Source organism: Neolamprologus brichardi, chromosome 6, assembly GCF_056152115.1.
Source record: "Neolamprologus brichardi isolate AB-2024 chromosome 6, ASM5615211v1, whole genome shotgun sequence".
NCBI lineage: Eukaryota > Metazoa > Chordata > Actinopteri > Cichliformes > Cichlidae > Neolamprologus > Neolamprologus brichardi.
The window spans coordinates 26,316,959-26,331,762 of NC_142109.1; the positions used below are offsets into that span (position 1 = coordinate 26,316,959).

At 40.3% G+C, this 14,804-nt stretch overlaps 1 protein-coding gene across 5 annotated transcripts in view; it reads right to left on the bottom strand.

Annotated features, from left to right (window-relative positions):
* crebbpa (CREB binding lysine acetyltransferase a) overlaps positions 1–14,804 on the bottom strand; it is a 44,796-nt gene that overhangs the window by 25,483 nt on the left and 4,509 nt on the right. For all 5 annotated transcript variants that reach the window (XM_087841920.1, XM_087841922.1, XM_087841919.1 and 2 more), the window contains exon 2: positions 7,663–8,381. In XM_087841920.1, coding sequence (XP_087698046.1) covers positions 7,663–8,381 — 719 coding nt within the window. The remainder of the gene's footprint in view (positions 1–7,662; positions 8,382–14,804) is intronic.

Genomic DNA, 14,804 nt, shown 5'->3' on the forward strand with positions numbered 1-14,804 from the left:
CCATCAGTAACACACTACAACGGCAGGGAATCAAATCCCGCAGTGCCAGACGTGTTCCGCTGCTGAAGCCAGTGCATGTCCAGGCCCGTCTGAAGTTTGCCAGAGAGCACATGGATGATACAGCAGAGGATTGGGAGAATGTCATGTGGTCAGATGAAACCAAAGTAGAACTTTTTGGTATAAACTCAACTCGGCGTGTTTGGAGGAAGAAGAATACTGAGTTGCATCCCAAGAACACCATACCTACTGTGAAGCATGGGGGTGGAAACATCATGCTATGGGGCTGTTTTTCTTCCAAGGGGACAGGACGACTGATCCGTGTTAAGGACAGAATGAATGGGGCCAAGTATCGTGAGATTTTGAGCCAAAACCTCCTTCCATCAGTGAGAACTTTGAAGATGAAACGAGGCTGGGTCTTCCAACATGACAATGATCCAAAACACACCGCCCGGGCAACAAAGGAGTGGCTCCGTAAGAAGCATTTGAAAGTCCTGGAGTGGCCTAGCCAGTCTCCAGACCTCAACCCCATAGAAAATCTGTGGCGGGAGTTGAAAGTCCGTGTTGCTCGGCGACAGCCCCAAAACATCACTGCTCTTGAGAAGATCTGCATGGAGGAATGGGCCAAAATACCAGCTACTGTGTGTGCAAACCTGGTAAAGACCTATAGTAAACGTTTGACCTCTGTTATTGCCAACAAAGGTTATGTTACAAAGTATTGAGTTGTATTTTTGTTATTGACCAAATACTTATTTTCCACCCTGATTTACGAATAAATTCTTTAAAAATCCTACCATGTGAATTCATGGATTTTTTTTTCACATTCTGTCTCTCACAGTTGAAGTGTACCTCTGGTGCAAATTACTGACCTCTGTCATCATTTTAAGTGGGGGAACTTGCAAAATCGGTGGCTGACTAAATACTTTTTTGCCCCACTGTAAGCTCTGGCGGACTTGGTTCTATGGTAGGTCTTAAAGGGTTAAGCAACTTCAATGGGCACCAAAAATTTTGAATCAAATCAACTGCAACCATCATTGTATAGTTATAAAATACAAATAAGGGATTTAATAAACATTGCTTCGTTGTGCACCTGAAGAACGACAGCAAAGTTCAAACAACTACTGGTCTAATTGCAGCTATCAATTATTTTAGTAATCGAATAATCTATTGATTAGTCCTCCGATTAATCGAGTAATTGGATAAGAGATAAAGTGGTTTCCATTTTAGAAATTGCAATGTTGTAAGTTTAACTGCATATAACATCTGTCAGAAAAAAAAAACCTTTGATTGTATTCACATGCCATATTAAATTTTATTTTTTAAAGAAAACCTTGTCTTGAATGCAAAAATATATAAACAGAAAGTTCTCTCTGGCAGAGTTTTATCTCCTGGATGAGGCAGATTTGTTGTGTGTCCATGTTTATGGGTTTTTGTGCATGTGAGTCTAAGTGTGAAGAAGTCAAGCAAAAAGTGAGTTTGCATCTGTAAGACTTTAAAGGAGAATGTATACCACATGCCCCCCCCCCTTAAATGTTTTAATGGTGAGTACATCTTCGCGGTGTGTAAAAAGACTCCAGTTCCACATTAAACTGTGCCAGTGTCATCATCACTGTTGCTGTTGTGTTATTGGTTCTTGTTTAAAATTGGGGGCTGCGTGGGCTTAATGTTGTCATAAATACATTTCTATTGCAGGTCTGTTTTCCGTCGCAAATGTGTGCGAAATAACACAGAGCCACGTGTTAAACGAAGCATCGAAGCAAAGAATGGTTGTCGAGAATTTTTTATTTTTGGATTACTCGAATCGTTGGAGCTCTAGTGCATTCACAACTTAATCTACTTGAATGGGCTAGATCAGGGGTGTCAAACTCAAATACACAGTGGGCCAAAATTCAAAACTGGAACAAAGTCGCGGGCTAACATTAATATTTATTGAAAAAAAAAATCTTCCTCCAGATTTAAGAATGAATCTCTTCTTAAGTTTTGCTGAAAAACTGAATATGGAACGAGCAAAGCTTAATACTAAACAATATATATATTAACTGTATAATACCAGTAGGCCAGCTCTAATAATAATTTGGTATGGCTTTGCGGGCCAAATGTAATTAGGCTGCGGGCCAAATTCGGCCCGCGGGCCAGAGTTTGACACCTATGGGCTAGATAAACCAAACAGCTGTCAGCAGAGCCTAAAACAGAGAGCACAACAAACCAAATCAGCACTGCAATACAGCAGCCATGACTGTCATAAGTTTCAAAGTTTGGCTGAAGGGTTTATAAAAATCCAACTACATCCAAGCCAAAATAGCGCTCACGCTCAAGAAGTCTGAGTGCATACATTAAGATGTGTGCCGCTGGAGGGAATAAAATCCTTGTTAGTGCCTTGCATTATACACTGATTAACTTGCTGCTGCTCTCTCATCCAGAGAGCTGCTGGGAGACCAGACCAGACTCTGCCACGCCAGGCCAGGCTGTATCCCCCTCAGGCTGTTGACACCGCTCCAATAGACCAGATAAAAAAGACCCAGCTGAGACGACCAGACACTGGCAGGCTTTCAACACAGCTGAGCAGACGGACACACACCCACACCCACCCCCTTCGTTTCACTCTCTCCATTCAGTCCCCCGCTCTCTGACACACTCCACACATCGACAGGCAGGACAGTTGCCAACTATCATCTCACCACGTTGCTGCCAGGCGAGACTGTTCAGCTGAGCTAGCCTCCCTCCTTCATCCCAAGTGTACTCCGCCTCTGTCATTTCAACTTATTAAGTGGTTTACAATACCTGTCTTTCTCTGCATCACTGAAATGGTAAGCAGCCACCCAATAAGCTGGAGAAGGCTGGGCGAGTGCTCATGCGTATACAGTAACAAAAGGAGCATGTGGCGGTAAGGAGCTTCTCACCAACACAAATGCCCAGAAAGAGATTTACAACCTGCGATTAAAGGACAATAGAGGAAGCCACATACAAAGAATGGGTCTGGTGGTTTTCTCCTTCAGAGCAGTTGGTGACATGATAATCACAGAGGACCAGCTGAGTCTAAAACATGCACACGGACAAGGTTTCTCCTGGCTCAGAACGGGCCTTGAGTGGGTGACTACGCATGGGTATAAATACAATCAGCCCACCATGAGTCTGTGTTGTGTTATTTGAATGAAAACTATACATTTAGTTGTTAATAAGCAAATACTATAAGTAAATAGATTAACCCTTTAAGACCTACCATAGAACCAAGTCCGCCAGAGATTATCTTTATATTTTTACATGCTGTAGTGCCATTTGTGGGAGCATTTCAAGTTGCTATACATCAATACAACAGGTATATCCCAAATTTTAATAATATGTATGCATGAAGTCCATAGTAGCTACATAAATTGCAATAAACTACAAAAAACAAATTGAAAATCGTTTGGGTTTTTTTTTAACATATATTTCTAGTTAGAGTAATGTAAGAGGCTTATCCCTCAAAACTGTAAATACAAAAAAGTTGCACAAAATAGTTTCCAACCATGGGGAATTTATTTTGAGTGCCTTCCTAGTTTTATTTTTGAGATACGCCAATTTTTATATACTGCAGGAAAAACAAAAATAAATATTATAATGTAAATTTGCAAAAAAAAAAAAAAAAAAAAAAAAAAGCATGTGCATCAAAATAAACTATTTCCAGCAGTGCAATTTGAGTTCTAACCATCCCAGAAACAATACAGAAAAGCATAAAAGTCAAATATAACTTTTAAAAACACCAGTACAGGCTTATAAGGCCCTGAAGGCAAAAAAAACCCCTACATGTTCCGCGAAAATGACGTCACTTCCGGTTTCGGGCAGGTAATGGCGGACACGCGATAGTTCGCGCTGACATCTATTCCAACGTAGAAAGTGTTACGAACAGCTGATCGGATCAGCAAAGCATGTTTCTGGAATATTATATTTTTGTTCCTGCAAGTGCTTTTTATGCAATTTTTGGGAAGCTATATGTGGAAGGAAACTGTGATCTAGGACAAGCTAATGGCACAAGTTGTAAGTATAACTCCTCCGGTTTCATATGCAAAAAAAAATTATTGCGCTAGCTTACATGGTTCCAGTTCTACAGAGATTTAAAAATAGTTATGCAAAACGGAGTGTGCCCACTCCGACCGGTTTTAAAGGGTTAAACACAAACCCTATATGATTAGACACGCTGAGCTATGATTCATATGTGCCCATAAGTCATGGGGTAAAAATAAGGTTTTCCTTCTTTCTCTCTTTTTTTTAAATTAAAATTTAGACCTAACACTCTTTATTTTCAACTAAAACTTTCAATTTTTAAATTTTTATCAAGTAGGGGTTTGTAGTTTGACTTAAAGTGAATTGGCCCATAATTTAATTATGATGGGCAGCTAGAAAAAAAAAACAAAAAACAAACAAAAAAAAACAAAACAACTACACCTTTTTGGGTTATATTTAAACCTGCAGAAAATCCATGGACTCTCCGTGTACACCACTCCCCTTTAGCTCCTGTTTTCCCCTTCCAGAAAGTTGGCATTTGACAAATGAAGCCGTTAACTGTGTAACCTCAGCTCTTGACCTGAGGGCTACAAACTGTCAGTGTAGCTGCTAACGGGAAGCTTCAGCAACATGTAGCTTTATCTGTATTCTCATGCAAAATAATGATTCAGAACAAAATTATGAAATCAAAGATCATTCTAGGCTTTTTTTAACATGTGAATAGTGACTCTGTCAGATGACTTTAGTTATAAAACTGGGATACGCTAAACAGTTTCGAAAACAGCTTGGAAGCAACGCCCGGCTTACATTAGTCTCAATTGCTATCATTTAGGCGCTTTTGGTTTTTCTTGGCATTAACTGGCTGTGGGAGGCACCAAAATCTGTGCAGGAAAAATCCCTGACAGAGGCACACACACAAAAAACAGCCCCGTCGCTGTTACTTCGACGTCAGCTTTTAATTGTTTCTGTGGTTAAATCGTGTCTACAGACGCTGGGAATGACTCGACAGACATTCACTATCTCAGTAAGTCTCTTCTCAAAAGACTGGAGCTTCTGTGTATGTGTGTTGTGGTTAAGAACAAATTTGGTGACTTGGCTTTGACACAGCCAGTTAAATAGATGGCTTCCTAGTGATTTCCCTGCAAAACCACATTGGTGACAAGTGTACGTGTAAGCCGCAAATGACACTATAAACTCTCGCATAGACACACACATAATTATGCATCCCTAGACTAATCTTAACAACAACTGAACAGTTGACAGCAGTGTACCAGTTCCCTGCCAACAGTGGAGTATGCATTTTTTGAGTGCTACAAACAAGTGGACTGGAAAAAAGAACTGTTTAGATGAACCATAAACGTGACTAGCGAAGTGTATAGATACAGATGCACTCGTGCCTACCTTCATCACACAGTGTGTGTGTTGAGGAGGGGCTTCAATTAAGCTCCTAATCAATGATAACAAAAGCTTTTGTGTGTTGCTATAGTGAATGTAAAAAGTCATTTGAGATGAATCTCCATCTCATTACACAGCCAATTAAAAGCTATATATAAAGCTAAGCTCTAGTAATTTTTTCAGATGTACAAAAAGCATTTCAAAATAACTGTCTATGCAAACCAAACTGTGCCCTATATAATTTGAGAATAACTGCAAGCTAGGGCTGGGCCATATCATCCTGTTCACGGTAATACCGGTATAATGTTAGGCAATGATAAGAAAATGAAATATCGCGATAGAATATGGGTAAAACGCGCATGCGCAGTGCCTTTGTTTTCATACGCACATGGTGGAAAAAGCATGGCGGCGACGGAGAATAAGAAGGGCGAAAGCAGATCATTGAATTAAACAGATGAACCAGAATTGGTTTGTAAACATGATGTAACTTCAGTGGTGTGGAACTGGTTTGGCTTTCGTCTGGCAGATACACACCAAAGCACTTTTTTTGGTAGAGCATGCAAGCGGGCCGTCGTTATTACCGAACCGATTTTATGTGGTACGCGGCGCTCAAAAATCTTTCAAAAAAAAAAGTTTTAGTACGACTTTGGTAAGCTACGAAGCCGCACCGCTTCAGATTGCCGGGGCATTACGGCTACCGTAGTCAGGAGCCTCGCGGAGTGATACGTACTGTGCTTCAACATAATATTACCGTATTGTGTGTGTTTATAAGCTCTTTAAGTTTTGTGGATATTATACACGGTTATGCTGAGGATATGTCGGCCAATTTCCACTGGAAATGCCTTTTGGTTAAACTGTCAGCAAGGAATTTGCGTTTGCACTGTTAAATTTTTATATAACTTTAATGCACATAAAAAACAGCTGCTTGTTTAAGTGAAAATACATTGATTGGGGGGGGGGGGGGGTGTTGCACTAATAAAGTTGTGGAGTTGTTAAGTATTTTGTCTCGAGTCAATTATATCGTCAGTTATATCGTTATCGCAAATCTTCAAATATATATCGTTATGAATATTTTTGGCCATATTGCCCTGTCCTACTGCGAGCTGTTAATTCCACGAGTCTAGATTTGTAACTTTGCCATTTATGAAAGGTTGCTACACAAAGCAAAGTAAAACAACATTTATAAAGGGATTGGGCATTAAGGAAAATGTAAGATATCTTATATTAAAAATGAACTGAAATATAATGCAATAAAAACATAATTCCATAGACCTCGTTTAATGCTAGTTCCTTTTCAGTTAGGATCTGCCTCAAATTTTAGGAAAGTTGAACAATTCTCCATATTTCACAAGATAAATTGTGAATGAGATTCTAAAAATAAAAATCACCCTAATTAGCACTGACAGGTCAAACGGATAACTAGCAAAAACATAAAAAAAAAGGAATTAAAGGAAAAAAAAAAATTCAATTCAATTCAATTTAATTAAAGGTGTTTCAGGAGTTTTTAAATGTGATTTCTATCCAAAAGGTTATTAATGAAAATTAACAGTATAGATCTTAAGTATGTGCCAAAAGAATTGAAGAAGAGAAACATGTAAAATGCTTTAAAACAGATGTTTTCTGGGGTAGCAGAACATTTAACATAGTTTTGTGGTGGATCTTCACATGTCATATATTTAGGGAGAAACAAAACCTTTGTTTGTTTACAATATAAACTTCAAACAGCAGTTTTAATTTCTGCTGTGTCACTGTGGTACTAAAAAAAATAAGACTGTACTCATGTACTCATGTAATAAGAAATAATACATGAGTACAGTTTTAAAGCTGTGCCAGGTGATCACATAAAAGGACATTGCTTTCAAATAATGTTGCTTTCACTCCCAAATAAGTGCAAACATTTGTGCATAGTAACAAGGCTCAACAAATCCGGCCTCCGCATAGGTTAAAATTTTTACAAAATAATTTTACTGGCTTAAATGTTAGCGTCAATCAATAGAGAATCACAGCATAAACTGGGCCCAGAATGACAAGATGCAAAAATGCCACATTAACAAGCTTTTCGACTTCACCTATACAATGAGTGACCACCTAATTTGTGTCCGGTGTTAAAGTTGTTCCAACACACCTTTTCTTTAATCAAAAATCAATACTTCAATGCAATTTAAAACAAAACAAAACAAAAAATCAGTGCCAGAGAAATATCCCATGTGTGCCAAAAAATACTCACAATTTGCGTGTGCCAACACTTGATATAAAACAAACAAAAATAATAAAATAAGTGTCACTCACCTTGTTCATGTTGCCTGCTTGCTGAGCAGTACTGAGGGTAGTGTGAGTTCCCATCTGTTGCCCTCCCTGTGTGAGCGTCTCTGCCAATGCACTACCTGATCCTCCTTGTCCTGTTGCAGTTCCCTGCATTGTCTGTCCCTGGTACTGCATGCCTGTTACCCCTGCCCCACGTCCTCTCCCAGCTCCAGGTACGAGGCCACCATTCATCACTTGCCCAGGCTGCGGCTGCCCTCCCTGGTTCAGGAGTCCAGTATGGCCCTGGTTGTTGTTAATCATGGCCTGACTGAACCCAGTTGTGTTTAAGCCCATAGTTGCAGTATTGTTGTTGTTGTTCTGTCCTGCTACTCCAGTTGGGGTTCCTGCTTTTTGGGCCTGAGGGGACGGGTGGTTGTTGGGGGAGCCCTGGCCAAGAGGGCTCTTACCCAGTGGTGCTCCTAACTGTGGCCCCATGCTGCCTGGCTGAGAGCTAGCTGTGCCTATATTAGAAGTAGTACCAGCCCGAAGCAGCTCTGAGAGCTGCTTGTGCTTGGCCGCTGCATCTGGAACGGCAGAGGCACTGCCACCGCCATGTCCTGACTGAGTGCCTCCTGGTCCGCCAGCTCCAGGTGCTGCTCCTCCATTTGAAGGCATCCCGCCCATCAGGCTAATATCACCTCCATTGGGGATCAACTCATCTGGAAGGTCATTCTCCAAATCGTCCCAGGAGAGTGACCCAAGATCTATGAGAAGGGATAGAGAAGCAAAATGTCACAAAATGTTTTATACAACCATCTGAATCAGTGCCAAACATTCATTCTCCTCTGCTTCAAATAAGCCTGTACTCAAATCACTGAGTACCAGAGCATCTAGATCTTCTTATCTACTGCTAGCAACTTATTCTACAATGCAACACATGACACTGGGAAGATTTTTTTCTACTTTTTAACAGTTTTGAGTCCCCACCATAAACATTCCAACCACAGCAGAAAAATAGCCAGCATGGTAATAAAACTTTGTAACCATTTTTGCCAGTTATGGTTTATTAGAATTAGAGGCATTTGCTTATCAAATGATCAGAAAAGGTGAAAAACGTAATTTTTATCAAATAAAAGATTCAATACATTTAGTTAATGGACTGTAGTCCCCACCCAAATGCTGAGCCATGAAAAATCCTGCTGTGTTTGAAAAAAGAAAAAAGGGCTCTTACTCCTCAGTTGACCCTTGGTCTCAGTCCAAGTGTTCACAAACATTCTAATTATGAAATATTAATGAGCCAACATGCTAACTGCTGCTGCACTGTGGCCTTGTCCCTTGCAGTGCAAGACAAAATAAGCATAAAGCGTGATAAAGCATCGCTACTGGCTGACAAACACAGTGTGACAAGAGAATCCAGCAGCACTCGGGGTTCCTGCTGGGTGGCGTAGGAATATTTGTGTCACACCATCCAGAGGTGTGAGCATAATGGTGAGAGCCTAGGGAGCCACGATTTGTTTGAGAATTACTGATTAAGATGGTGACAAAAGCACAGGAGCTGTGCATGCTTTACAGCTTTGAATCACCAAGAAGAATCAACTCTCTGGACAAACTGTGAAACAAGATCACTTTCCACAGCCTTGATCACGAGTTCACCTAACGGCACAAAATCACCAAAGAAACATGCTTCGAACCCTGCAGCTCTCCGTTTTCATTTTCCTCTATAAGTGACATTAACTTGCCTATTCAGTATAACGTGCCTGACGAGAGTAGAAATATTACCTGAAATCTTATTTGGCTAACTTGTTTCTTCAAAAGCATGTTGTGGAGCGGTTTGTTGGTCTTGTGTAAAGAGTGGAGGACATAACTGGATTGTATGCAACTGACAATTTCTTCCACAAACGCGCAAATTTACTGAATTTGTGCGACTGAAAGTAATGAAGCCAAGAAATGTCACTGTATGAAAGGCGCTGTTAAGCAAATTACTTTTCAGTATATGATGAACAAGACCTTAATGCTACAGGACTGAGCACTGCTGCTGGATGTCTTCATTGAGATTCAGTCAGGATCCCGGCTTTAATGAGGGCACTTGGCCTACACACTTCCCTGAGTAAACACAGGCTTGCAGATCTGCCTTGCTAGCTCGCTGTCTGTCCCCAGCATCAGGCACGCAGGTGCTCCATGTGGAGGAAGCTTGTTTGAGGCTGAAGGGACAATCCATCTTTTCCTCTCTCTCTCCTCTCAGCCCATGCCGTCTATCAGGCAGGCACATGGATGCTCTCCAAGCAGCTGTATTCACTTCAACTACATACGCTAAGGCCTGGCATTGCATTTTTCATTTCAAAATGGAAATCTAAACACAAACACACCCCAACCTTGCCCTTAAGCTTGTTGGCTGGATACCAAAAATGCAAAGCAATGTTTTGGTTGGGTATGGCCACATGCAGTCTGGGGAACCCCAACCGTAAGGAGGGGGAAGGTGGGCATTAACCGTTTTAACATATGCACTGCAGTCCTGAAGTTTTCTTCAGACATAAACCATGGAGCTGTATGTAGGAATGCGAAAGTTTAATTCGGACCTTACAATAAAAGCTCCCTTGGACAGAGTCTGCATAAAGTTGAACCAGTGTGCGAATTGATGTGATAAACCAATTCACATGGGAACGTCGATTACATTTCACTTTCCATATCATTTCACTGTCTCAAAGGCAGAAGAAAAACATCCACAGGTAAAGAAGGGTCACTTACATGAGTGCAAATACGACAACAAAAACACTTAACTCGGGAAACAATGTGTGATTTGTCAAAAGTGGATACACACAAATCAGTGTGTCAACTTTTCACACAGTCGTTCATAAAGCTCCTTTATACCCTCCCATAGCTGACTTTATCACTCCCTCCCCTGCCCCCCTTTGGCCACTGTCTTGAGGTGATGGCTATAAATATCTACAAAAGCAGCCCCAGCAGTGGTCCCGCCTGGAGATTTCTGTCATCTTGCCCTAAAGCCATGTGCGTCTGCTCTCAGAGGGACAGGTGCAACATTGCTACTGGCATTCTTTTAATTGTTGCTCAATATAAATTGGTGGATAGCAAAACAAATCCACTTAATAGTGGAAAGGGACTCTTATTTTATCTTATTTTAGGTTTCCTTTCTGCAGTAATAAATCCTCCAAGAAAGTATGCCATTGCAACAGTTGGAAAGAACAGCAGAGGAAAATTACTTCACTGAGTAAATAAATACAAACTGTACCCAAAGACACTGAAAAAATATGTCAAGTTACAGACCTTCAGTTTAAAACATTTTTAAATCCAACAAGACTACTTCTATTACAGACAATAGTCAAACTGCAATAGCTTTGTTTACAGTCCACTTAGCGAGCCTGCGCCAAATCAAAAACAGAAAATATGAAAATAACTGTTTGCTGAATTTAGTACTCAGTAGTGGTGCAACAGATCACGGTTGATCCGTAATCTGAATCGATCCCACTCCACGGTTCGGCACGCACGTGATCCAAAGATTCGAAAAAGAAGGAAAAAAAAGTATATGTATGGTGTGCGTGGTGAGTCTGTCAAGCGATAGTTATGGCTAGCGGTCCAAGTGGAGGAGCAGAGGAGTTTGCGGCATTTAAGCAGCCCTTTGTTCCCCAATCCGACTGGGCTAAAGCTATTACAAAAGCTACTGGGGTGTTTAGCTGCAGACGGGAGGCCGTATTCCCTTGTGCAAAACAAGGGGTTTAAACTATGATGAACGTGCTTGAGCCACGCTATGATATCCTGTTGCGCGTCCACTTCAGTGACAAGATCGTACCCAGGCATGCATGAGCAGGAAAACTTTAAAGTTATGGCTGAACTGTCCCACGCATCTTTTGTTGCTCAACTACAAACGGGTGGACCTCCAGGTCAACGGAAAGCTACGTGACCGCTCATTATATCACAGCGGAGTGGTAGATATAAAGCCCTGTACTGCCCTATATTGCACCTTAATTTGTTTTTATATAATTGCGTGGAATGAGTCTTGAGTTGAATGTTTTTAATAGGCAAAAAAATACTTAAAAAGTTAATAAGTAAATGTTAAAATTTTGTCTTTTTTACTGATCCGAAAATTGGTCCGATAGGTGAATTAAAACCGTGATCCGATCCGAACCGTGAGATTTTTGATCCATTGCACCACTAGTACTCAGCCATATCAGAATTGTCATTTAAAGCAAAATCTGAAGTGTCTTTCCTCCTTTGTATGAAAATGTGCTGGTAGCTGAAATCACCAGTTCTACATTGAAGGCAAGCAGAAACATACTGAGAAAAATTAAAAAAAACAGTACAGCCAAGACGATTTTAAGAACAGAGTAATAATGACACTTCATTTTATTAAATCAAATGCATTAACTAGATAGCAAGTTATCCCAAGAGGCAGTGGCAATAAGAGTGCATGCAACTAGTCAACCAGACTTTTAATGTTGCTTCCCTTGCCAAATGGTGCCAGAAAAACTCTGAAATATATTATTTTATTTTTTGGCTTTTCAATATAGAGCAGCAGGTGATGATTGGTCAATGCTGAACTTCTATCTAAAGCACACTCAGCTTTGTCTCTGGTAGGGAGTGAATGTGGATCTGTAACAGGAAGACTTCTCTTCCCTCCCCATTTTTAACAAATATCATCATCTCATCTATGGTGAACCGACCCTTGTTTTTTTTAAACAGACTAATTTAGCAACAGCAGTTAAGATCCATTTACACCTGCATGGAATCTGCAACTGGATACATGACATCTAACCCACAGGTTTGTTTCCTCTTGGCGGGTTGCTTTGGGGGAGATTTGATGACAACAGGGGAAACCAAGTTTTTGAAGTCTGCACCCAGTTTAGAAATGCATTCTCATTATTTTGTTTGTGGTTGCAACATGATCCAGTGATCTGTACTGTTTGTGTTCCTCATCGCATTAACACAGCTACATGCTTTAGTTTGGCTTGCTTGAATCAGCAGGAAGAGATGGTATTGTTCACCTTTAAACTTCGTGGATTTTGTTTTTCTTAAGAAAATACAACCAGAAACATCATCCATTGGTAAAATTATAGTCATGTGGAGCTCCTCAAGTACTCCTACTTCCTCTTGGGGATTTAGTTTAGTTTTCTAGGTTTTCTGCAAACACAAAACACATACTGAGCTTCTGTCTAAATCTTCTCTACTTCATGAAGCTAAAGTTGTTCCAAGTATAATGAGCAAAAATAGAACAGTCAAATGGTCTGTTTAAGCTTAAATACAAGCACAGACATGAGAAATGAGTGGCATTTAAAATACCATGTCGCCCATTTTTTTGATGCCTATTAAGTCAGCTAAAAGCAGTAGGTTGGTGGTAATAACTCCCTTCATCTGCCTTTATCCATTTTGCTGATCCTCGCCATCTTTCTCTCATGATTTCTCTGGTTGCCCCAAGGCACAGGCATAAATGCCTCAATCAGTGGCTGCACTGCAAGCTTACTGCCTGTCCTTTTAGATATTAGAAGTGCCATTTGTGCCGGAGTGAGCAAGAAACTGGACGTCTGGGGGTTGGGAGGTCCCTGACAAATCTTTGACTGACAACTGAAACAGAACTAAGACGCAAACGAGTAGCAAATACAAATTTTTCTTAGGTTTCAGCGCAAATTTCAGCTTTTCTAACCTAAGACAGACACAGATATCCTGAGGCCCAACCTACCTACATATTTACAGAGAGAATGTGAGAGAATCCACAGGGCACAGTTATAAAATTAAAACAGGGTGACTATGAATCTTAAACAATGAAATTTTAAAAAAAAAAAAACCCTGCTCTTTCATTAAAAATAGTCAAAAGGTTAGATCACATAAAGTGCATGCAAAAGCACATTTTTTTGTGGATAAAAGGGGTAGAAGAGGAGGATAACAGATGGCCTTAATAGAAAGACAGGGGCTCGTGTTTGTTCTGCCCCACCAATTTTAAAAAAGTAATAATTAAAAAACTCCCCAAGTGCACAAAAAACTTGACTACTCGTAATATTCTACCTCTCACTGAACTGCAAAAATGTTTTTCTTTATTAAAACCATTTTTAACTCATTTGTCTTTCTGACCTGTTATCTGCTGTGAAACAAAACTAAATTGTACCATGCGATACTCTGGTCTTGTTTCCTTACCAGCTGCCGTTATTGAGGGTGTGGATAATGCTAATACAAATACCATTACTAATTCTGCTTATAGGCTGGACTTTTCATCTTAGCCAGTTTTCTGCATGAGAGAGAAAAAAAAGACTACTTCCATTCATCTTAGGTGTGGAAAAGCCTCATCGCCATAACTTTGACATTACAATTTTACACTGTATGACAGACAGAAAACATGCCAGCGGTGATTAAACACACACACACACACACACACACACACACGGCGTCATATAATTGCAATTAAGTGAACAATTTGGAATCTGATCTCAGCTGGAACTGGTTCTCAATTCCCATTGCTACAAAGGTTTAAATAGGACTGCTCACGCATAGAGACATCACAAGGAGAACAACAGCGTATGTTAATGCTGTCATTTCATTTTAAAATTTGGCTATTTTTCTCATAAAAGAAGCCAGGCTATATGTTAGGAAAAGGGAAAGAGGAAAGGCCAAATGTTAGGGCAGATGGGTGCTGCATATAAAGCTCCAGGCATGACTGTCATAAAAGAGGGAAAGCCAGCTCTTTATCTGCAGTAATTTACAGCTGATGTTACTGCTGCCCTGCGCTGTCCCATGGGGGTCCATTGAGTCCCAACTGCAACTGGCAAAAAGTATAAAGAGGGGGCGTGGCAGGTTTATTGATGGATTACAGACATGTGGTGCCTCTGTCATGTGTGATAGCTCTTGTAATTTATAATCACTGATGTTGTGACTGCCATTGTTCCTGAAAGGTCTTCCAGCTCATTTTTCTTGAAGACTTGACAAAATCAAACACAATGAGGCACATGTGCAAATGACAGACACAGGAAAACTATTTTTTCTGGCTACATGCAGACTGTGAGGCTGGGCTTAAAGTCAGCAAATAATAAATACCACAAATGTAGTAAGCCATACACCTTTTTTGGCCGTTTATATATGTAATGTCTTTAATGACAGTGTAAACAAATGTAGAATCAAAAGTAAACATACTTATGTTGCTCAATGAGTATTTCCGCTTTGAACAAATCCCTATCATATGAAATTTA